Source organism: Anomalospiza imberbis, chromosome 10 (genome assembly GCF_031753505.1).
Source record: "Anomalospiza imberbis isolate Cuckoo-Finch-1a 21T00152 chromosome 10, ASM3175350v1, whole genome shotgun sequence".
Lineage (NCBI taxonomy): Eukaryota > Metazoa > Chordata > Aves > Passeriformes > Viduidae > Anomalospiza > Anomalospiza imberbis.
Window position 1 is genome coordinate 23,782,596 of NC_089690.1, and position 25,039 is coordinate 23,807,634.

General features: G+C 41.1%; 1 protein-coding gene across 2 annotated transcripts in view; it reads right to left on the minus strand.

Moving 5' to 3' along the window:
- The window catches only part of CLSTN2 (calsyntenin 2), a 324,249-nt gene extending 305,137 nt beyond the window's left edge, over nt 1-19,112 (minus strand). Inside the window, exon 1 of one of the 2 annotated variants that reach the window (XM_068201285.1) lies at nt 18,917-19,105. In XM_068201285.1, coding sequence (XP_068057386.1) covers nt 18,917-19,004 — 88 coding nt within the window. In that variant the 5' untranslated portion in view covers nt 19,005-19,105. Of the gene's footprint in view, nt 1-18,916 lie in introns of both variants that reach the window. The other variant, XM_068201291.1, reaches the window with a different exon arrangement.
- Nucleotides 19,113-25,039: the final 5,927 nt, after the last annotated feature.

Below are 25,039 nucleotides of genomic sequence, written 5' to 3' on the forward strand. Positions count from 1 at the left end.
CTGCAAGAAACGCTTCACTGACTGCAGCTTGTTAAGCAAAAGAGCACCTAAAGTATACAGATTCATACTGGGAAAGCAGCTAAACAATTACACGGGGATATTGATTACCAAATGCATTTACTTTTATTAAAAACATTATTCAGATTTGAACACGGACTGAGCAGTTCGCGCTGCGTTCAGCCAACAGCAATGTTTCCTCTCCCGGTGGGCTGCAAGCTAAGCTGCAGCTCCGTGGCACGGCATGTGGCAGAAGAATCTAACCATGGAATTATCCCATTTATCATCCTAATAATGCCTCGGAAGCTGCTGCATTAACATCAATATCTGCGTCAAGCTCCAGGTGTCACCACAAATTCTCAGGCAATGAGCAATGTCAGCATGCAAAAGACAGAGGTGCCCTGGCAGAAATCAATGGGATATTACTTACCTTCTGCCCTCCCTTCAGGATCCTGGCCAGATGAAGAAATATCTGTGTTTGATCCTTATACTTACAGAGGGCCCCAGCTGACAGTATGGGCAACTCCCCAGAGCTACCTGGAGAACCCTGACAACACCCACACCCACAACTCACACTCACATCAGGTGCAAAAAGAGCTTTGTGTAGTATTTTTACCAGACATGTGAAAGGAGGAAAGGAAGATCCCTTCCATAGTGAGTACATTTAGACTGCTGAAAGAATAAACAGAAAAGGTATTCCATGAGATGTGCCCTGGGAACACACAGGTTCTGTTGAACACAGGTATGGCCAGCTGTGACCAACAAAGGGAGCTCTCATCTCAGGGTCACTGAGCTCACAGACTGCCCCTGCAACCCATGAAAGCACCCATGGCATGCTGATAAAAGGACAATGGAAAGAGCAGATCCACAGGAAAGCCACAAAACCCATCTGAAAGCAGCCCCAAATGCAGTGCCAGTGTATGGCTTTGTGTTGGCAGCATTGGAGTGTGGACAGCAGCAGAGCAAGACAGTCACTGAACATCAACCTGTGCAGCACCTCTGCAAGGAACAGCTACAGGGCCTGCCAGGAGAACAAACACTGACCCATATTCCTCTCCGACACACAGATTGTTTTTACATCCAGCATGGACAACGCCAGTGTGAACCCCCCAGCCTCTTGTTCCACAGGTACAAACACACAAAGCAGCAAAAACGGGGAATTAAAACCTTTGCAAAATCATTTTTTCATGGAGGAAAAAGTATCTTTCCTACAGATTAAATCTTTACATTTAAGAGCACCAGACTTCTCACTGCATTTATATTAATGCTCAGATGGGAAGCTTTGTTGATTAAACATTCAATTGCTGTTGAGTATCACCACAGCCTTATTACCGTGTAGTGGTAGCTCAGAGTGAATCTAATTCTAGCCCAGCATTAGCACCTGTACATTTTTTCTTGACTGAATTTGCTTTTTCATGCTTCTGCAAATGACTAATTTACTCAGCAGCAAAACTTTTTGCTGACTGCAATTAAAAACCAACATAACCACACCACAGCAGTTTAATCAATACTAGCCCATTTAACAGGCCCTAAAACAAAGGGGGAGGTATGGGCAAATGACTGGTTAGAGGAACAGCAGCTTTCACTTTTTATTTGTATACTGTGCTCAAGTTGGCTGACTTTGGTTTTTTGCTACAATTTAGGCCTGTTCTAGAATAGTTATTTAAACAGCGATGGCATTTATTTGATAAAAAAACTGTCAGAAATATAGGAAGATCCTCCCAGAATCCATCAAACCATTTTAAAAGTCATCTAAAAGAAGGTCCATAAAAACATGATACCCACTGGTTAAACCACTGCCAGTCTGGATTGTATTTATAGTATCAGAAGGTTCTTCAAAATTACCTTGGCTTTTTGTTTAGTACTATCTAATCCTAGCCAATGAAAGTTAAATTCAACAGTAGCATTCTGACTGCAGAATAATTATCTAAATGAAACAAAGAAATACTACTCTGCTGATATTAATGTAGAATAGAAGAGATGCCCTGTATTAGTCTGAAAAGAACCACAACCTTCTCCAATGTGTCCCCTAGCTGGTGGTGTATGAAACCCTGCACACTAAATGGCACAGGAGAGCTTACAAAGAAAGCAACCAGGGATGTGAGGTGTAATTTAAGGTAAAAATGGTCTGTTCACAGACTTAGACAAAAAAAAAAAAAAAACCACAAAAGAACGTGCTGCAGAGAGATGCTTCCTCCTGCAAGGTAAAGCTGCATCATATTAAAAGAGATTTATTTTCAAATGAAATATAAAATACATTTTGACAAGAATAAACAGCCAATCTGGGGAACAGCTTCTAAATCATTAAAAATATTAACTGACTTAATTTTATTCTTAGGAGGACTAAAATAAAGCTTTGTCCTAATTTTGTTCTGAGACTTCAAATAAGGAGGAGTCCCTGCTGTTACACTCATGGCTTTATTATTCCCCCTTGAATTTTATGAAGTAAAAAATGAATATAAGAAATTAGTGCTTAACTGGCTCACACATCATCTTAGGTCCCCTTTTTCACCTCATGAAATTTTCCCATTAATCCTGATTTCACAAAAGAACAAAGGGAGGTGAAAACATTGGGGACGTTATTCTGATTCCCTTTTTTTTGTACATGAGTGCAAACAATTAGATTATAATTAATGTTTTATCTGTCAGTTAATCCTAATAGAACAACTTGGCACTTCCATCTGAGCAGTAGTTTCTGTCACTTACTGTTTTTTCTATATTAATTCTCCATGATATTTTAAAAAACCCACAAAACCACAAGAACAAAGTCAGCAGTAAAATAAAATACAAAAGAGACCAAAGAGTCACTTCAAAGTGACTATTCATTTTCTATTCATGGTGTATAGTTTAACAGATAATGAGTCTATGCTTGATTTTATTATGTTACTGGGTAACCTACAGAATCTCAGGAGACCAGCTCAGAAGAGGGATGACCATTATTCCATCAGTGAGAAAAATCAATAACAGTAGTTACACATTTTATGCAGTCTAAAACCTAATGCATATAGAATTCCTAAGGAGAAGAATTAAAAACCCAAACAAACAATTCTTAACTTTCCTTAGCCAATAAAGTAAAAGAAAACTAGGTTTCATTCAGAATTAAGGCCAAGAGTCCGGCTGTTATGCCTAAATACACCAAATGCAGATATAAGTACCATCTGTATTACAATATAGGCTGGCTTTGGGGGTTTGGTGGGTGGTTTTTTTTTCCCCTTTCAAACCATTCTTATCTATAATTTTACACCTATTAAAAATGACATCCTTATTTTTACAGTAGCTAGAAATGCTAAACTAAAAACCTATGCAAATGGAAAGCAGAGATAAGAGACAAAGTGTTCTGCCTGGGAAAAGTTAAAAAAAATAGCCTGCAAGCTTTTCTCCCATCTCTGTGAGGCTCCTTCAGTGTTTTTGCTAGAGGAGAAACTTAAACATAAATTGGGGTGATATGAAAATTAGCAATACCCAGAGTAAAATATTTGTAATGCCCTGAACAGCAATTTCCAGCCAAGGCATAATCATTCCATGGCAGCCTGCATATTCCTGCCTCGGTGAGGACAAGGCATCCCTGTCACCAAAAGGGACCCTGCTGTGCCACAGGGGCTCAAGAACTCAGTTCCACTGTAAGGGGACAATGGGCACACAGGAAGGAGTGCCAGCCTGATGTACACTGCGACGGCACATCCCAAATCAATAACCACCAGCAGCATTCACCAGGTTTTTCAATTATCTTTGGAACACACAGTCATACTGCAGTTTAGTTTAAGGAACAAAGTGTGACTACTGCTATCAGATCCTAACCAAAAAAAAAAATAACCCTATTTCTCAGATGCTGTGGGGATGCTCAGAATAATGAATAATCTTTAAAAGCCCTGCAAACCAGAAAGATGTGTAAGCCTGGAGCAAACACCCTAGTGCCGAATGCATCCCTGTCAGAGGCTGGGAAATCACTCGCATACGGCCTGCCCTGCGGATTTTCCTAATTAGCAGCTGCCTCCTGGTTCTGCTCACAGACAGAGCACACACCTGGCTGCACTGGCAGCGCTTGCTGTGGCACTCTGAGGTGGCTGACAGAGGCCCTTTCTCTGCTGACACGGACCCAGAGCATCCTCAGCCCTGCGACGCAGAACTGCACAAACGCTCCAGGAGAAGCTCCATCCCTTGGACCAGCTGGTGAGCAGCAGCCCAGGGTGCTGCTCAAACCCACAGCAGGCAGCAAACACAACTTCCAGCCCAGCTGTGTCCAAAGTGCCAACAGCCACTGGCTCTGAGACCACTGCAGGAAGGTGGCAACTGGCACCAGTAAGCCCTGGGTGCTGGTGGGCAGAGCAGCCAGCTCTGGACAGGACAGGATCCAGGCTACACACTGTCTTCTTGAGATCAAATAAATAAATCAGCTTTATCATAGCTAAGAGTCTCAATAAAACATAATGCAAGGGGAAGATAATTCTTTTAGAGCTACCAGAGTCAGCATAGGAAAGACCAGAGAAAACCCCAAACAAACACAAAGCCAAACCCACACAAAACCAAACAATCCCCCCGTTATATATGTATAATTCGTGCAGTTGGGGGTGCAGGTAATAAACTGTAGTTATAAATGTTATACAGTGTAGCCATAAAATATTTTAGAGTTACTGTAAAAAGCCCAAGGCGAAGGGAATTCGCAGATTAAGTTGTCGAGCAAGTTGCAGGCACCTAATCAGCATTTTAAAAGCCCTAGCCAGCAGAAAGCAATAACCGAAACTGGCCATTAGATCACCCCCAAGCAAATCACAAGCAGGTGGCTTCGAAGTCGGGACCTAGACTCCACACCAGGAGGAAAGACAAGGAAGAGGACATCTGGAGTCCTCACCAGCTGATGATCTGCTGTTCAGAAGACATCAGCGGCCAAAATGCCTTCTCTGTGAGAGAAGACTTGCCACAATGACTTATAGCCGAAGGCAGAATACAAAGTATATAAACCCTCTGCAGAAATGCAATGGTTTGCACCCAGAGCTGCTCTGTAGACTGTGGGCAAATTCGAACTCTAAATCGTTGCGCAATCGCAAATAAATTTAATTATTAATTATTAATCCAGATTGGCTTGTCTCTATTTATAACACCCCCACAAATAAAACAAAACCCACAAAAAACCAAACAAAATCCACAAAAAAAAAAAAAAAAAAAAAAAAAAAAAAAAAACACCACAAACCAAACAACCAAAACATTGGAAAAAAAAATAAAGAAGTTGCAAACTGTTTCACAGGAACGGTGCATAACCCCGAGGAAAAGGAAAGGAAGAACTGTAGCCTGGGACTTAGAAGCCCAGGGTGCCAGTATTGCCACTCAGTCTCTACATCCTGGGTAAAAATGCAGTTGAGTTGCATTTCAAAGGGATTAAAGTGTGTGCCATTAAGGACAGCTAGAGACTGTAAGACAGCAAGAGGAGAGAAAATTGAAATCAAGGAAAAGAACCAGCTAGTCCGAGTACCTCCAAGCTAACTAAACCTTTTGGAATAGGACATTTGGGCTGTGGAAGACATTTTCTCCCAAAGTTATAGTGGGAACCACATTTTCAGCACACGACTCAAAAGCAAGGGACTTGTTTTGCTTTAACAGCAGAGCTGAGAGTGAATGACAGCTCTACCACAAATGCAGCTGGTTCCCGAGAGAATTCAGAGACGACTGTGCCCATTCACAGAACAAAAGGAGCCAGGTAAAGCCGTGTTCTGGCTCCACACACACAGCACACACTGCTTGCTTTCCTTGCACTCCACCTTGTTCCTCTCTCAGCTAGGAAGGGTGGAGAGCTCTGGCTTGGGAGCACAGAAAAGGTGACAAGGTGATTGTCACAGCACGTGGTTCACCTCTCAACAGAGCAGCATTTAAAATAAAAAAGGCAGCACGCCTCTTCCATGAAGAATAAGCAGCCAAGGAAAACAAACTTCAAGCCAAATCCAGTCCATGGAATCTCACAGAGCCAAGAAGGAAGCACGAGGAACAAATCCAAGGTGTCCCATGAGTAATGTCTTAACCCAGAGTTTTCTTTCCTTCCAGTGCCACATTTGGAGGCAAATCCTAATACAACGTCATCTCATTGTGAAATACGGGTTTATGAGCACCTTGAAAAAGACAGAGTACATAGTTTTGTACTGCCTTGGACACTAATCCTGATCTGCAGAATATGCACTGTTATCATTTCCCAACTGATGTCTACTTTCAAATTCATTTACAAGCCAGCCTGCTGACTTCAATGAAGGAAAAAAAATAGGAAAATATATTAGCTAACATAATTAAAAGGATTAGAATCTGATGCTTATTAATCCCAAAAAGCCATCTGATTACAGAACAAACCACAAGCAATGTATAACAAAAAGACAGACATTAAACTTAAGTCAAAAAGCATGTCTTTTCACCAAGTCATTAACAAATGTATAAAACATATTTGTATTTTCTGTGCTTCAACTGATTACAGGTCTTGCCTGCAAAAATTAGAAATTAATATTTAAGAAGTTAACAAATACACCATTCTCATTCACAGGAACTGTGGCATAAAGCTAAACAATCAATTGCTCTACAAAATGGAAACGGAACAGTTGGACTCCACACATAATCATTTCTTCAGACTACGCAGGGTACATACACATAAATGATACAAGGCATGCAGCAAGGATACACAATATTTTTATGCAGTTTTTACAATTTCCTTAAGTGCTTATATCATATTACAGGTCTCTTCCGTAAGTCAACTTAAAATGGTAAACTTTTCCATGGATCGGTGTTTCAAATTGCTTTTAAAAAGAGCTAACAGCATGAAAAATCCTTCTTTAGGGTAGAGTTTTTACCAATTACTTGACAAATCTAAATTCTAACTAGCAGTATATACACCTCAAGTAAGCCTAACCTTGGACTAACTCATTTCCCTCAGCTGCTGGCACATTTTGTATGAGATGCTGGAGTACAACACAAGGAACTACAAAAAGCACACGCAATGAACTTTATCTTGTTATCAGCTGCATTCGGATGTGTTGGTGATGAGACTTTTTAAAATCCATCTTCTCCTCAGAAGCACCATGCTGAGAAACAGCCCTGTCCACCCAACAGTGTGCATCTTATGCTCAGAGTGTTGAGCAAATCAACTGCCTTCTTAGTCTTTTAATAACTTTTTTCCTACCTGCAAAAGTTATTTTAACATATTCCACCTTGTTTTAATACCTTATCAATTGCACCATGATATTAAATATTTCTCATAGGATGCAATCAAATATCCACTGACACGAGTTAGGAATGGCAACAGCGGTGTCCTGTGCAAAATACTCTGCTGAGTTTCTCCAAAATGCAGATTCAAGAATTATGTCCCTGACTGAAAGGACTTGCAGTTCAACAGATAACCTGCCCAGGTGGTCAGCACCTTGGGAAAAAGAGAAGGTCAAAAGGTCAGGGTGGACTAAACAGCATTTTCCAGAAACAGGGAAAATCTGAGCCACAAGCACCAAGCAAGACTTTCTGGTACACCATCACAGACTCACTCAATAGTCAGACTTCAGAAACAGGGACAGTACCATGATTTCTGCCACCTTCTCCTGTTACAGAACATTAGTTAAACTAAATGTAAAGACACTTTTCAGCACATCAACACTAGCCACTTCACTTGGTCAGGGAGCAATTTGCTCAAGACAAGATTTTTAAAGATATTTACAATACTGACACATATGTAAAGATTTTTCTTCGAATAAATCAACATTTTGGTTCTTTTCTCGTTCTCTAAAATTGTTAAACTAAAACCTTACTCTCTAATCTTAAGAGGCTGTGAAATATGCAAACAATCTGTCTTTAAACTTGCCTAAGTTCCAAAGAGGGTATCAAGAAGCCCCAAGAGACTTCACCCCACTTATCCATAACTTTGCACCTGAACAGTTCAGAACAGGCTGCAAAAGTCTCTCAACTGTGCTGAAGACAAGCTATTGTTAAAAACTGAAGACAAAAACCAACTTTACAATTTGACAGGAAAGGGAAACATTAACAGGAGAAAGCAAAATAAAGTCAATTATAATTTTTAATTTACTTTCCAAGCTATTCAGTGAATGTTGGTGCTCATGAATAGCAATCAATATTGCATTCTAGTAATTTGTTATGCAAATGAAGAACTTCAGCAGATTATCCCATCCAAAAGTTAATATCCTTAACAAAAACTCAAAAAAAATTTAAATCTATTTGCCCTCATTATAAAGGCAAAGGAAAGAAAGAACACAGAGAACTTCCCTGGAATTTGAGCTAGCTCTACACAGGTACCTTTTTACATTCCAGAACAATTCCCTCAATTTGAAGAAGGTTTTGATACCGAGATGCTTTTGAAATACCAAGCCCAAGCCCAAAAAAGACAGTTGTTGAAGAATTATAGCAGAAAAAGTGAACCATTCGCATATATGGAAGGAGTTTATAGCCTAAGTATAGTGAGAACAAAGTCTGTATGCCCACTCTGCATGAAAAAGAAAGAAACAGAAAGCCCAAAACACTGGTACCAGTCACACTGAAGCCTGGTCTGAACACAGAGGAGGAATGGTCAAACCTCATGTAATTCCTGCTATGAAACCGAGGATTACAAGACCCAAATTTTCCCTTGGAATGTTATTTTCAGTGATATTTGAAAATAACATTATCTGCAGCTGCATGGTCAACATAGCATACACAGCAATTCATATGTAATACCAAGTTAACCCAGTCAGCTGATGAAAACTTACTTTAAAATCAAAAGCACTCCTGATTTTTCTCCTGCCCAGACCAAGTCTGTAGTGTTAACAGAATATGTTAATCTCAGCAGCAGTCAGGTGTTTGACTGCTCACACAGAAGTCTCACTTTGTCACACCCAGATATTGCAAATCACCAGAAAATCTTCTCCATAATTTCTGCCAGCACAAAGGAGCACGATCCCACATGGTTTGTTGGGTTTTCCAGCATACTACCTACTATGTTTCTATTTCAGGTCACAACAATGTGGAGCATTATTTCATATAAAGGCTATCAAACATGCTCAACACAATTTCTGAACTCCTGTGTGCAAACTTGCAGATTACCAAGGGTCTGCACACAGGGAATGACCCAGCTTCCCCACAGTTAGGAGAATGAGCCATTGATTTCCATTTGAGCTGATGTGCCACTGAAATACAAGAATGCTTCCGAATAATACTTCAGTAAATCCAGCACAGACTTTTTCTTCCACTTTTTGTCAAGTAAGTGCAGCACGGACATTCCTCTGCAGCCAAAGTGTCTCCAGCTAAATCACTGCAGTGAAGAGTGCAGTCGCTTTTCAGGGTCGCACCATCACTCCACCCATTTGGATCTGTAAGCTGGCAATGACATCTCCATTCCCTTTCTGCAACGGGATCATGGGCACTCCCTACCAAACACATCTTGGAGAAAAAAACACCAGTGTGAGCACAGGATGCTGCAGCTCTTGAGCAATTTGAGCAGCCCATATTTTTTGACGACCTCAGGGGAACTCATGATCCTCCCGAGGCAGGTGCAATTGTTGTTCTGAGCCAGGCATTTTGGAAAGGGCAGTAGTCACTCTCAGTTTTGCTGCATGCACTCCAAAGTTTAACCAAAGCCAGTTCCTCACCTGACGAGTCATACAAAGCTGCTGGCAATCAGTTCCACTCAATAATGGGAACACCAAGTGGAACAGCACTTATTACTACAGAAATTAAATATCAGTTCTTCTACGCTTAGATCAACTCCCTGCAACAACAACCGCTAAGTCAGGAGCAAAGCCCTTAAGTATAAGACATTAATTTCTATGTGCCTAAGAATGTGAAAGCATACAGGTTCTATTTCATTTTCTTTCTGCTTTCCAGATCTCTCAGAGATCACAGGGTGCTGAATTTTGACAGACTCACTACATACACTGATACGCATCACAAAAATACTGCTGAGTTTACAGAGTACTTACTAAATTTTACATTTAGATCTGAGACTTGAAATTTAACTTGTAATAACAAACATGAAACCAGCTGAAGTATTACAAGCCAAGCAGATAAAAAAAAAAAAACAAACTACTGTTTTTCTGGAAACAGAGCCCTTCAGTTCAGTCCCTCAGCCTCTGGAGCCTTAGAAGTACTCAATCTCTTATGAGGCAGAAAAGAAACCAAGAGTAGCATGTGATGTCCCACATGTTCCTGTCCCTTCCCTCCCTAGTGAGGAAGGACTGACACAGCTGTTAGTGCTGCCCAGAACAATGCAGAATAACCCTTAAGTAGTATCCCACTGATGCTGTTTTTCCCGAGTTCCCACTGTGCACTTCCTTGCTTTCCTCACTCCCCATCATCAAATTTCTCCTCCTGTGCTTGCAACAATAGCTGAGAAAGGGATCTGCACATTATCCCCAGGAAAAGACTGCAATCAGCTCCCTGCCCACGGATTATACCAGACTTCTCCAGCTCCTGGGTGATTCAACTCCCCTGTGTATTTGGACTTCAATTTCCTCCTTTGTTCAACACACTCATTATAATCATTGCAGCAGAAAAGTGAAAAGGTTAGCAGGTCATAAATTATATCAGAGTAATTGCTTATGTGGAATATAAGAGAATTCTCTGACATGCAGTCAGCCTAAAAGAACTGGGTTAGACAAGATCTGCAAAAAGATACCCAGGAAACATTTTGGAAAGATAAACTCAAATATCCTTTACAATTATGCTATAGTCAGCACGTTGTAGAAAGCATTTTAGTGTAGGAAGTGGTAAACACAGACTAAAATTAATTTTCCTGTTATGTCCCAGTTTACCCTTCAATCCACTAATGTGCCAATATTGGAAAGTCTTGCAAAAATATATTGGGTTTTATTAGCTTCCAAGGAAACAGAAGCTGGTCTGTAATTAAGTTTCTATAACAGACCTTATTCCCTTGCCCTAACTTATTTTTAGAATTTGTGGTCTCAGTCAGAACTGCTTCCTGAAACACAGTCAAGGTGACACACCCAAAAGTTTACTGAATTTCAACATTTTCCCATCAATCTCTATTCTTTGGAGAAGGCTTGTAGCTTGTGAGAGGCTTGTGTCCCTCTGCTGGGTTTGCAGTGCTGAAAGCACTGAAGCCTTAAAACCTCAAAACTTGATTTGCCAACTGCTTTGCTCATCAAAACACAAAACTACTTTTCCTCGTCTGTTGATCTTGCTGTAAATAAATGCTCTCTATTGTGAAAAATAAGTACACAGCCTCATTCTGTACAGAAAGCATTTATATTGTTCAGCTTCAAGTATTTGCAAAGACGGTTAAGCCAAATCATGAACGGATTTAGCTCTTCACATTCAAATGGAGATTTTAAGAAATCATTACAACATTTTAGGATTTATCCCCTAGTAAATTCCTCTCTACTTTAAAAGAATATATGCTTTTTGAGACTGGGAAACAAGACAAGTTTGTATTTTGCAGAATGGAGGGGGGAAAAAAAGTAAATATTCCCCTGAACTTAGAAGGGGATATCTCTTTTAAGATATCTCAAATTGAAGTACTTTCTAACTAAAGGCATTATACGCAAATCTACACAGATTTAAGTTATTAAAAATAAAACATATTGGACAAAAATATCTTAACATTTTTTATTATTAGAAAATCAAACATCCAACAAACATACTGACAATTTTGCAGTCGTGTTGTTTCCACCAAAAATATTCTCTCCCAGATATTTTTGCTGATCTTCACAAGCAGCTCCAGCTCTTTTTGATTTGTGAATCCCTACAAATTGGAACATCCAATCCCTACATTGGAACAGTCCCACAGATCCCATGGCACCAAAGACCACCATTAAAGAAGGAGTGCAGAGGAAGCAAAAAAAGGAAATTATTTTAGTTTCCCAAAATAAGCCTCAAAATGTTTCTCTTCAAATTATTTCATCTCAATAACTCTGCCTTATCTTGTGCCTTTCACTTCAGAAGATCACAGAAATAACTGCACTTTAATCATTTTATACACACAGTCTTTATGCTTTTTTTGAGGAAGAAAAAAAACAGAAACCAATTACAATTGGCTTCAGTAGCCAATGTTTTTCCCTTTATGACACCGAATCAAGAGTTTGAGTCTAGCTTTGCCAGGTTTAAAGACCACTATCAAAAGGCTGACTTTTATAGGCAGCTAAGTATAAATCAGACATTTAAGATCTTTCTAGCTTTCCTTTTTCAACATAAATTTAAAATTCTGTTAACTAAGGAAGAAAAAAAATGAACTTTTAAGATCTAAGCCTGACAATAATGGCAAATACCATCTGTTCAGCTGTAGCTCAGGAATTTTTAAAGTAGCTCTCATAAGGAAAAGGGAGAATCACCCTTCAAACACGATTGCTGTACAGTTTCTTCAGAAATGCCTCAAATATACCCGCCAATGCATTCTAGCATAACTAGCAATAACCTACCAATGCATAAGTAGCATTCTGTCACAGACTGACCTGTGCTAGTAACCTTTGTGAAACTAACTCCAAACCAAATTTCAGAAACCATCAGTATCTATCACAAAGAAAATTGTGAGAGGGAGTTCACTAATGGTTTTAACTTAGTTCCACCAACCCGTATTTTACAAGCTCTTCTCACAACCAAGACATTCAACCCAATTACTGCAAATGTGCAACCTGGTATAGGCAAGGGGTATAATAATTTCCAGCCAGAGTCACGCTTTGATTGCATTTCCAAGAGCCAGGTATGAGACAAAAACAACCCACCAAGTTATGAGGGAAACCCTCATTACTTCTTCTGTTTGTCAGTTTTTTGTGATTTACCTGCACGACCTTTGCACTCCTCCCTCACATTCAAGGTAGGGTTTATTAATTTTTTAGGGGATAAAAGACTAAATTTTCTTAGTTGTTTGATTTCAGAAGCTCGGAGTTTAAGGAGGAAAAAACCCGAGTGTCTGAAAAGTCATGAAGTCTGTGTAAGCTGATAATGATCGGACACATGCAATACATATATAAACACATACACAGTGCTGATAATCATGTGCATACTCAGTGAGAAGAGAATCTACACAAGAACGAATGAGGAAATCAGTCCCAAAACGAGCAGAGTCTATTTTTCTCACCTACTTTACTTACTACAATATGCTAGCAAGTGAGTGACAGATGATTGCTGATCAGAAAGCAGAATCTTAATATTTGTATTTGATTACAATTTTCATCAAATGAAATAAGAGGTATCCCACTTCATTTTAACTGTTCTAAGACACTCAGAGTAGTAGTAAATTAAACGTCATTCTTAATCATTGCTATTAGAAAAACAGCCAAGTACTAGCCATATTTGGGATATGCTAACTTCGAGTGATTGGTCTGATTTATAACAGCAGCTCCACAAAACGAGCACAAGTGAAACTTTGTGAGAGTGCACACTGCTTGACTTCACTGCACTCCCAGTATTTACCCAGTACGAGACAGGAATCATGGGGCTGGAATACAGACAAGGAGCAAACAGCCTGCTTCAACACAGCTGTTCTGACAGGCAGCACAGGAAAGAATAACCACACTTAAACCTCCAGGAAACCCATCCTGGCCAACACTTCACTTGATAGTTTGAAGTTGAATAAGAAGTAAATTAAAAAAAAAAAAAAAAACAACCAAACAAGGCAGCAGAGGAAAGAATAACCACATTTAAACCTCCAGGAAACCCATCCTGGCCAACACTTCACTTGATAGTTTGAAGTTGAATAAGAAGTAAATTAAAAAAAAAAACCAACCAAACAAAAGCCAACAAAAATGATTCTATTGGCTCAATGAAAGCAGTTATACCACAGGAAGCTGTAAAAGGAAAGATTAAATCAAACATTCCTCCTATTTGGATAAAGGCAACTATTAGCAGAACTATATTAAAGCTTTGAAATAACTGTTTATATTTATAGGAAAACACACAAAGGATGAAACTCCGATTTTACCAAGATATACTGCAAATCTCACATTGATTTAACGAGGGTCAAGATTACAAAAACCAAATATCTAAATAACAACATTAACTGCTGGAAAACTGCAAATCCATGCAGAGCCATCTTTATAATCAATACCGAGAGAAGCCACATTAAAATGAATTGTAATTCAGCACAGCACATCCACTTCTATTCCAAAATATGTTTTTAGGTAAACTGCAAAAATCATCTTTCCTAGCCCGATACTCTTCAACAATCTATTGGTCAACTCACACTCCATCTGTACCTTGAGGATACTCAGACCTGTAAGGGCCTCACAAAACCTGAACCACTTTTCCAATACCTTTAATTTCTGCCAAGCTTGAATATCTTTGTACACACCCAACCTTTACCACAAAGCCAGCAGCATCAGGGATAATGCACCACCAAGCACCACAAGAGATTTACACAAATCCAAATAATTTCTTAAAAGCTGGATTTTAAGAATCATCCATCTTCCACATCAAGCAAGATTTTGGGGCAGGGAGGGTAAAACCCACTTAGATTCAATGTGGGTTGAATCTTAACTGCTGGTTTTTAGTTTTTTTTTTTAATATCACTTATTGAGAAACACATGTACCAAATTAACTGATGCAGAGAGAGACACATCCAGAGCCTCTAGGCTAATTTTATCAAGAAGCCACTTGAACTTTGATGCCATATAATAATGCATAATGTTCTATGAACTTATTCGAGGTAACTCACTCCCTTGCTTTTGTATCATAGAGATATAAGCAATGAACTTATAAACTTTATATATAAACTTATATCCATTTTTATTGAAATGCACACAGCAAAGAACTGGAAGGCATTCAGAGTGAACTGTCTTAAAGTGCACTTTAGAAATTGACACTTGCACACTTTAAATCGTTAGATTCCACTCATTAACCTTCTGGATAGAGTAAATTTGCAACTCATAAAAGGAAACAAAACACAGAAGCATTACAGGCATCCTGAATTTTGTGTTGAAAGTCCCCAGTGAGCGTGCACAACTCTCTTCTACTGGGTACAGCTGCTGGGTGTTTAAAAACCAATTAAAGAAAATCGAGGTCCCTTTTTGTAAGAGTACGTCACAGTACAAGCTGGCTTGTACTGGGCAATTAATTTGCTAAAAATAAGAAACCCAGCCAGCTCCACAAACCAGCCCCTGGGTTGACTGGCAGGAACTTCAACCAATTACGCTCCATCCTAAATTGCAGACATCTCACTGGTCCGGGAGCCGGACGGTGTTGAAAGATCAGACCCATGAGCTCTCTAGTCAAACCCCCTTTATAAAGAGGGGTTGAATCAATAAATGCTCTCTGTTGCCACACAGACATCGGGTGTGTCGTCTTCTCTGCTTCCGACCCACCCCTAATCCCGTTATACCTTTTAAGTGTGTAATTTGGACAAGAGAAGGTGTGTCCAGATACAGATACAACCCTCTGAGTTCCCTTCAAAGGGGAAAAATAGGATCCAACTCTGACTGCTCACAAGCCACTTCATGGGAGGTGACAAAAGACGCACCTCGGAGGATGCTCTTTAAGTGGCACACACACTGCTTAAAATTGAAATATGCTTTGGAACCTCTTAAGTTCCCCGTCTTGGTAGCATTTCAAGAACTGCAATGAAAACTGGTAACAATATGATTCTGACTGGCAAACACTCTCTAACTTCGTAATGACAATTTAAATATAGTTGTCAGTCTTCTATGCTGAAATACCTGAATACTAAAGCTGCTATCAAAAAGTGACTTCTGTCTTTTGAGACCTCTAAATCATTTCATTATCTTGACACCCAGACTTCATAATCAGACGAATCTTTTATCCTGTGAGACACAAGAGTCAGTCTTCATGAACTGCTTTTCAATCAAAACACTCTAGAAAAAAAGGGGATTCCTAACTCCATTTATTGATGAAAAGAAACAGAAAGATGAAATTGTTTACATATCTTTATCGGGGTTTAATGGTGGGCTACAGGAAGCACCATCAAAAGAAAGCACAGTTGCTTCACCTCCCTTCTTCTGACTTAAGCATGTGCCAAACATTGCTCCTCAAGTATTTTGGATGAGGTTGGAAAGGCGGCGCTTTTTTCTTTTTAATGTCTCCTGTGAACTGATAATGAGAAGTATTTAATTATTATTTACTATAAAAAGGAATAAAGGAAACACTGAGTGATGCAGAAAATTTCAGACTCTAGGATCTGTCCAGTGTGTTCTCACAGCTTTTCTCTCACTTTCCTCCCCCCAGGCTGTAAGGTTTCTGGCTCTGTCTCCCTGGGTCAGCTCTTCCTCTGCTGCTGAGGGTCAGATCTGATGCACTCACATCACAGACCTGCCAAGTGAGACTGAACGTTCCACTGATTTGGAATTGTCTGCAATGGCTAAGACTTCAAGTTTTGCCCATGTAATTAATTTAATTGGAATCAAATAGTCTTAGTTATTCAGATCATTGAGAGGCTTTCAGCCGTACTTAAAAATTAAGACTAAAATGTTGTTTATGGTAATGATGAAGTTCAAATACAGCAACATTTAAGAGGCTGATTAATTGGGTCTTACAAGAAATTTGGATATGACAGCCCTTTTAGGACTTCATTGAGTCATTTAGTAATACATACTAGAATGAGATAATAAATTACTTAAGAGATAAGCATTATGCAGAGATTTGGGGAAATAAAAAGTGCTGCAGGTTGTAATACTCCCTGCCTGTGACCACATGAACCTATGAATTTTGAATATGATGGGGAAAAAAACCAAACCTTATCCTTCAGCATATTCAATTTTCCATAACAGAAGACCACAAGAGACAGTTCATCAATCTCCAGACATCATTAAGGCAATTCCAATAAACCAGAAAGTGTGCCTCTCTGTCTTACTGAGCAAAGCTATCTGAAAATTCTTAAAAGAAAGCATTTTTCTGTCCAAAATGGTGATTTTTATTGGACCGTATGATCTCGGTGTCAACAACCTGCTGCAAAGCTAACAAATTGCATATGCATATTTAATACACCCATTAAGTTCTGTTACTAACAACCTCCTAAACACTCTGATGTTGCCTCATATTTCTTTTTCCTTGGAAAACTTTAGAGAGTTTTTTTTTTGTGGGGCAGGGCAGGTTCCCCCTTCTATTGAGAGTAAACAATTTTTGCAGCCTGGAGATATTTAGTGAAATAAATTGTTATTTTCTACCAAGTGAAAAGTTTGAACCAGAACTGCTCCTGTAATCCTTCTCCCCTTCCTCACAAACATGTGGGGAAAAGGAGTGGGGATGGAGGGGGCTTGGTTTTGTGTTTAAAATGAGAAGCATCAGAGCACGGTGAAGTAGATGAGGTAAGATGAGAACTGAAATCATTATCTTTGGTTGTCTTTGATCCTATATATAATAGGATGCTCAGGGCACATGGGGAGCTTTGTACACAGCACATCCTACCTCCATCTCCCACCAGAATGCACCTTCAGGCCACAAGTCCAGGTTATGGTTACAGCCCCAAGCTTTGCAACTGTGTGCATGAGATACCCACAAAATGCCTTTTAAGTTAAAACTTGCTTTCCGAAGAAAAACAGAGAGCAAGAAGAAAGCAGCACGAGGTTCTTCCTGAAATAAACCCTTTTTTTCTTTCTTCTACCGACCAGGTGGAGGAAGAAAAAGCATATCAGATATTAAATGCATACAATGCCAAGACATCTTACCTCATTTGTTAACACTGCCTTATAGTCTTTGAAAATACCTAATTTTAAGAAACAAGGTATATAAAGTAATAAGCAAAAACTTAAAGCACTTGAACATCAATATAAATAACATTAAAATGCCTATTTTTAACCACCAACTACTGGGAGCTTGTGGCTCCTGTTATCCAAAAATGTTCTCTGCAGCCCTCCAGTGGTCAAAGGCACAGCAGAGCCCAGAAAGAACGACCCCGTTTTGTCTGATGAACTGCCGGCTGGTTAAAAGGCATCTCCCACGGAATAAAACCTCCCACACTTGTCTAAGGAAAAGGTCCTTTTAAAGGAGGCAATTACCTTGAATTACATTAGAAAGTTAAGAGGAGGAAAGTAACTCCCCTCCATCAAAACATACGTGTTGTATGTTAATCTGCCCAGAAAACACGGCATTCCCACCAGGACACCAAGGCACGTCGGGTCAGTAACGGAGCAATTAATTTCCTACAGTCACTTTCTGCTATTCGTGCACGTAAATGTAAACAAAGTCAAGTAACATCTGCTGGAAAGAATCAATTTCCTCACAAAGTTACGGCTCCAGTAGCTGTTTGGGATTTTGTTAAGAAAACAAACACTGAAGTTTTCTCACACACATGCTCACAGATAAAATAAACACAAAAACCCCATACAAAAATAAGAGCAGCCGAAACATTTGAAAATAATATTTAAAAGACTGGGACAGAGCTCTCAAAACTAAGTTTCTAAAACTTGGGGCTCAAAAGCCAGTCCTGAACTGCATGGAAATAATGCAAGGGTAAAGAAAACAAGTAGAGGCAAGAAACCGCCGACACCTGTGCGACCAGAGCTCTTGGAAGGGGCACGGCAGGCTGGGAGATGGGAGCGGGCGGGAGCGCTGCGGAGCAGCGAGAGCCCCGCCGCACCTGCAGCACCGCGGTCAGTCCCGTCCCGGCCTGGGGGAACGGCAGCGCTTCTCCTCCGCTCCCGGCCTGGGCAGCTCCAGCGCTTCTCCTCCGCTCCCTCCGCCCAGCCCCGGCGTGCGGAGGCGCAGCCCCGGCCCGTGCCCGATGCGCGGCTCTCGCCGGAGCGGCCCCGCAGCATCACCGCGGCGGCAGCGGCTGCTCCCGCGCGGCTGCTCCCGCACGGCCCCGGGACGGTCGCGGCCGGTGAGCTGCGGGCACCGCTGCGGGCACCGCTGCCGACCCGCCGAGACCCCCGCCCAAACTTTGTGCCCCTCCCTGCGGGGAGCGGCGGCTCTGCCCGGCAGCCCCGCTCAGCCCCGCTCAGGGCGAGCAGCCGCCCCGCTCCCCCGCCGCCCGCGGGCAGCCGCGCCCAGCCCGCGCCCCGGTACCTGCCTTTGGCGGCGAGCAGGCTGCCCAGCCCCAGCGGGAGCAGCAGCAGCAGCGCCGCCGGGCCCCAGCAGCAGCAGCGGCGCCTCCGCATCCCCGGCCCTGGTGCCGGCTGCCGGCCCGGCTGTGTGCGCTGCGCTGCGGGCGAGCCGGCAGGCGGAGGCTGCTGCCGCCGCGCCGTCACTCGCCCTCGCTGCCAGCGCCGGGGCGGCTCCGGCCCCCGCCCGGGACCGCGGCGACGTCACGGCGAGGGCAGGCCCGGATATTCATGAGCCGGGGCAGCGGCCGGGGGGCGGCCCCGCACCTGCCCGCGCAGGTGTCACCGCAGCCCCGCGGGGCAGGGCGGGCCCGGGCTGGGGACGCGGGGAGGGCACGGCGAGCCGGGAACAAGGACACGGCAGAGCGGTGGGCAGTGAGGGAGACGGGACGGAGAGGAAGAAAACGAGGCTTTGGTGAAGGATGCGAAGGGCGCCGGGAAAGGGAGACACAAAGGAGGCGGCTGGAAGAAAGGAACGGAGAAGAAAAGATAAAGTAACTGTTCAGTAAAGTTGGAGGGAAACAGAAGACCTTGGAAACCCAAGGTGGGTCGAACGTGAAATGCTTTTGTTGGACAAAAAGGACAAATCGCAAAGGTTTTGGTAAAGGGGAGAAGTGGACAAACCTTAGCCACGGAGACTGCCCTGGCGAGGCTCGGCGCGATGCACAAAGGCTGTGGGGTTAGGCTGTGGAGGCAAGGAAAGCCGGGTCTTGGGGCCTCGCAGGTGCAACTCGCTACTAGGACTGCAGACAGCCGAGCTATTCTAGCAGGAAAGCACCGCAAACGCGAGGACGCTCACATTGTTACATTAAGAATACACTGCAAGGTATTAGCTCCATATAAGCTGTGAGAGCCGCCAGGAATTATTGTACCCTTCCAAGTTCCCTCCGTGCTTCAAATGCTCCCTCATCCGTGCTCTGTCCCATAAATTGTTTATCAAAGCCACCTGACTCTGGAAAAGCCAGTACTTCTGAATCACTGCTCCAAGGGATTCTTGATGGTCACTGGGAACATTGTCATTGTGACAGAGCAATGTCGGGATGCTCTCCTGAAATGTTCCCTGACCACCTGGTGCCTGAGAGCAAGCCCAGGGCCGTCCCACAGAATGCACTCTAACTTTGGCACCACAGACAACACAGCAGTTGAATAAAATCATTTGGGTTTAGGTCTCTATCACTATTCCTCTCCATTATTTTTCCCTATATGTGGTGCTAGAAGCATGAATCATTGAGCAAAATGCATTGAGTAGATGGAATGCAGGATTCTCTCCTCCTCCTGTCCACACAGAGAAAAATTGGGATGGGATACAGAGAGAGGAACCCAAGCCCTTTTCCAAACCAGAGATGTAGTGCTTCATCTGCTAAGGAAGACAGATGGAAATACACATTTACTGTTACACTGCATTCAGACAAAAAATAAAGTCCAAATTAAAACTATTGGGACAAACTTCTTAAAGCTCTTTTTGGCTGCTTGTCTAATTCATTATGGAATCTGCTTTCCTGTAATCTCTATTGTGACCTTCAGTAGAATAGTGTGTGAAACAAACAGGGAAAATCAGAAGTAACTTTGAATACCAGAAAACTATACAGAAAAAAAATTTTTTTTCCACCGTTCACTTATTTTGAAAACTTTAAAATCTATAGGACTGTTAAATTATAAATAAATAAATAAATTAAAATAGTGGCAAACAGCGTAAGCATTTTTTAACACAACAACCCACTATGTGAAAGGCGAGAAATACGACCTAACACTCTGAAATAGATATAAATATAAATACATATAAACACAGCATCGTCATTCAGAGGAGGGTGTTTTCCTACAGGGAACCAGCAAGTCTTTGAGGGACCTAAAATTAGAAAATATTGCATTTTTAGTACAAGCCTGTTATTAACAATCCCAAATAAAACTGATTTGGTGGTGGGACACAGAGCGCAGGTTTACAAGGCAGATGTTGTACAGGAAGAAGCATCTCCTCAGCTAAATTACAGTCTAAATAAATAAGCCAGACAACAGAAATAAAAAGGGATAAATGCTGCTCCATTCCATGGAGCACAAAAGAAGAGGCCTCACCAAGAGACTACATTACAGTGGTGTCAGAATCAAAACCTAATTTCAGCTCTGGTACCTTAATCAAAAACTCTCCTTTTTACCTGACTGTTTGTTTATTTATGTGACAACCTGAGTGTTCTGCAGTCTTCTGCTGGTGTCTCATACAGGAGATGGATGTAGATGGATAGAAAGGTTTACAAACACTAATGATGATATGGCACTGTGCAGGAATTTATAATAGGTAATTGCCGTTACCTCTTCTATTTAATGCTGACTTGCAACTCAGTGTGTCCATTAGCCCCTACAGCCTTCATGGGGGCTTGACAAAGCAAGTGGAAAATCCTTTAGTCATTTTATTCTTTCTTTCTAATCATTGCTTAGCTGAAAGAGTGTATCCTTCAATTTTTACTTGCATACATTTTTGACAGAACCATTGCAGCAGGGAGATGTATTCCTTAGTCCCAAACAGGAGCGTGCTGAAGGATTACCTCTGACCTGAGATCCATCCATTCACATGTCTAGAACCGCTACTTTCTCCTGACATGGTTTATTGGTCCTGTAAAATAGAAATTCTAAAACAAGGGGGAAAAGGTCACAGCCCTGCATTCCCTGCGAATTATTGACACAGACCTGGCACCAGAGGCAGTCAATCAGACAGACCCATTTGAGTCTGCAGATGTAAAGATTATTTTTATCATAATTTCCCTAGCATGGATTCAAGACACTGCTGGAGGCCAGGATTTAACCCTGACAGGCAGAATTTGCTGAAGAAATCTGGGTTGCTCCAAGGTCATGGTCGATCCTACCTCGTCATATATCAGGACATTTAGCTGGGAGCTTTAACTATTGGGATGTTCATGTTTTCTGAATAAAAGTCTTTAATACCAAGGTGAGTATTAGATTTTCTACGTAACAAAGAAGAGAGAATTTAGCAGTAATGTTCAGGTATAAAGTGGGGTTACTCTACTGTTAAGTGCATTATACTCCATTAGTTAAAAAATAACAGAAACAACAAAAATAAAGGAAATCATAAAAGAAGACTCTATTTTAACATTATAAAAGTCATATTGTCATCCATATAAACTAATTTAGTATGTAAATACACTTAATCCAGATCCTACAGCAAACCCAATTGCAGCACTGGTTGTATGATCAGGGTCTAAGGTTTAAAGTTCTTCACAATTTTGGTTTAAGACATGTTTGTGTAACACCAAAAATGGGAAGCACATAACCTGATTGGGTGCCTATAGCCACGATTCCAACAATTTTAATTTATAGTTAGAAATAACCAACCAGCTAAGGTACAGGAATCTAGATTTGATCCCATTTAGAACATGTTTATGTACTACCCAAGAAAATGGCAGCATATTTTTATGTTGGAGGAAAAAAAAAAAAAAGGGAAAGGAGCATAAGTGTAATTTTAAAGAAGAAAATGGATTTAAAGTACAGCATTATAGAGTATGCATTTTCTCTGATACATGGAAGTTTGCTATTGCAGTCACAGGATAGAAAAATAAGTTTCCAAAAGAATGGAAGTAAATGTTGGGGTTGCTGGTGAATATAAAGTAATGGTTTTGCTGGGGGCCAAATGCAGGAGCAATAGCAATGATGTAATTTATGTTTCCTCCCAACAAGCATGAAGTAGGCCTAGGGCCATCCTGATTGTTTGTTCTTGCTGCATGGGTTTAAACTCACCTTGGACATCAGAGGACATGAAGAGAATGAGGCAGCCACAGGGGCCATTGCCTGTGTAGAAATTCGCAAGCATTTCTGCAGACTTCTGCAGGTCAGGAACTTTCAATAAATAAGCATGGTGGCCATCAAGCAGAACAAAACAGCCTGAGAAATTAGTATAAATACAAACATTACTTCCCATATATGCTGCGACTGCTAATGTGTTAATTAAACAGAAGAAAATGTACCTAAATTATTTATTCTTAATAAATGAACCATCTGAATAATAAATACGTGTGGTCTATAACCATCGGGAAGGTTTTTAAACAAAAGGGCTTTTTGCAGAAGGAAAAAATCACATGAAAGGTGGGGAGAGAACTGTATTTGTTTAAATACCATTAAGAACCCAAGCAAAGCCAAATAGCTTTAATGGTGGGAATTAATACTGCTGACAGGCCATTGCATTGTCCCATACACTTTGTGCACAGTGCTGTAATTCCTGTTTGAGAATACAGATGGGAGCTCTGAAAGTATATTTAACCCTGCAGTGGCTAATAAGAATAATGGAAATGAGCACTCAGTTCCTCAGCTCTGGTATTTGAATCCTCAGCACTGAACCCTGCTGCCTTCAAACTCTGCTCCTGTCACACTCCTCAGCTTCAAAGACAACCAGCCCGGTTTAGGCTGCATAAAAGGCACGTGGGTTTAATTGCTATTTCCAAAGCAGTTCTTGTTCTTAATGAATTATGAACCTTCCTGGGTTTTTATTGTGAGAGATCACTAAATAAAATCATGTTACATGCTAAAAGTCAATCTTGCTTAATCACATCCAAGCAGGCCTTTGATGGACACCTGTGTAAACCACTTGTTTGTCTTTTCAGTGCAAGATGATTTACTGGGTGCTATTACCCTTCTTTTGTGTTATCCAATTTGGATCTTTCATTTAAGACATTTATATTTAAGACAATTTACATTTTATGTAAATAAAATAGAGTTTGGAAGCAGAGATTACATATTTTTCTAGCATTAATGAGATTGTCAGCAGAGAACAAGAAAATTAGCAAATCTATGGAAAATTTTTAATGAAGGTAACACAGGATTTCAACCTTAACATTGGATCCAAATTGGGTAAGATACAGTTAAAATTAAAAATTGGAGGTGAATAAGTATTTTGCCCATAGCCAAGATGTCATTTCAAGAAAATTAAACTAGGAACACACTGAATAACTATTTTTTTAATATAAATTCTGGGAAGTTGACTTAGAATTAGTTTTTGACGCCTCTATCCAAAGGTATCAAAACCACTGGGTGTAAGTCACAGCTAGGGCACTGTCTCAGATCCTGACTAGTCAGACAGAGAGGTTAATGCCTCCAGCAAAGCTACAATTGCAGCTTCCCACATCCACTCACCAGAAACTCCTTCCCCTTCTGAAAGTCTGGGCAATGCAGTCTTATATGTACATTTAAACTGGTGGTTGTTGGTTTCAAGTAAGTCACTATGTTTTACCTCTGAGGACCCCCCCAATTAATATTTTTTATCCTTTTGAGAAAGATTTTGGTGGAAAAGTAATGAATCATAGCAACATGATTTCAAAACACCTCAAATTCTCTCCTATTTCTTTTGTGAGAGTGTTCTCAGTGTCATTCCTGCTGTGAAAAGTGACAACCTTTCTCATCTCTCCTATTAGACATTAGCAATTGGGCCCCAGCAGCAATAAATGAGTTTTTATTTGGTTACTGGTCAGACACGGGAGGGTCAGAGCTGCCCTAGCAGGACACAGGACCTGACTCAGAGCGTGAGACAGGTGACAGATCAACATCTGCACTGGGGCTTGCACCAAACGGCATGAAAGGTGCACGGAGGGTGTCTGGCACAAGTGGATCTGTTTGCAGATTATTAGATCATGAAATTGGTGCTGCTGTGCAACTTGCTGAACCAGGACCTTTTTTGGGACCATTTTTCCTGCACTCAGAGATCCAAAAACATGGCCTTGTAGAACACTAAGTCAGCTCTTCACAGGATGGACTTCATGGCTTGCTGAACTGGGATGGCAACACTTTGAGTAACTTAAATATCCAGAGGAAATGAGAACATCCACATAACTCCAGTAGCCTTAGTTCTTGGGAGGAAATGCTGTCACTTGAAGGAACAGCAAGCAGATTCTTTAACTCGTTTAACTCTTAGGTGTTTCTTCAAAACATTTATTTCTCCTTCCTCATATTTCCTGCCTTCAAAACAACCTTTCTGTCATACATGCAGAACAGTCTGTAAACAGCACAGTAAAGTTGGAGGTGCAAATTGGAACCCCATTGCAAGGTTTATAGCTCATATTCATTCATTATATTCTCCTTTTTACTTTGTACAGACT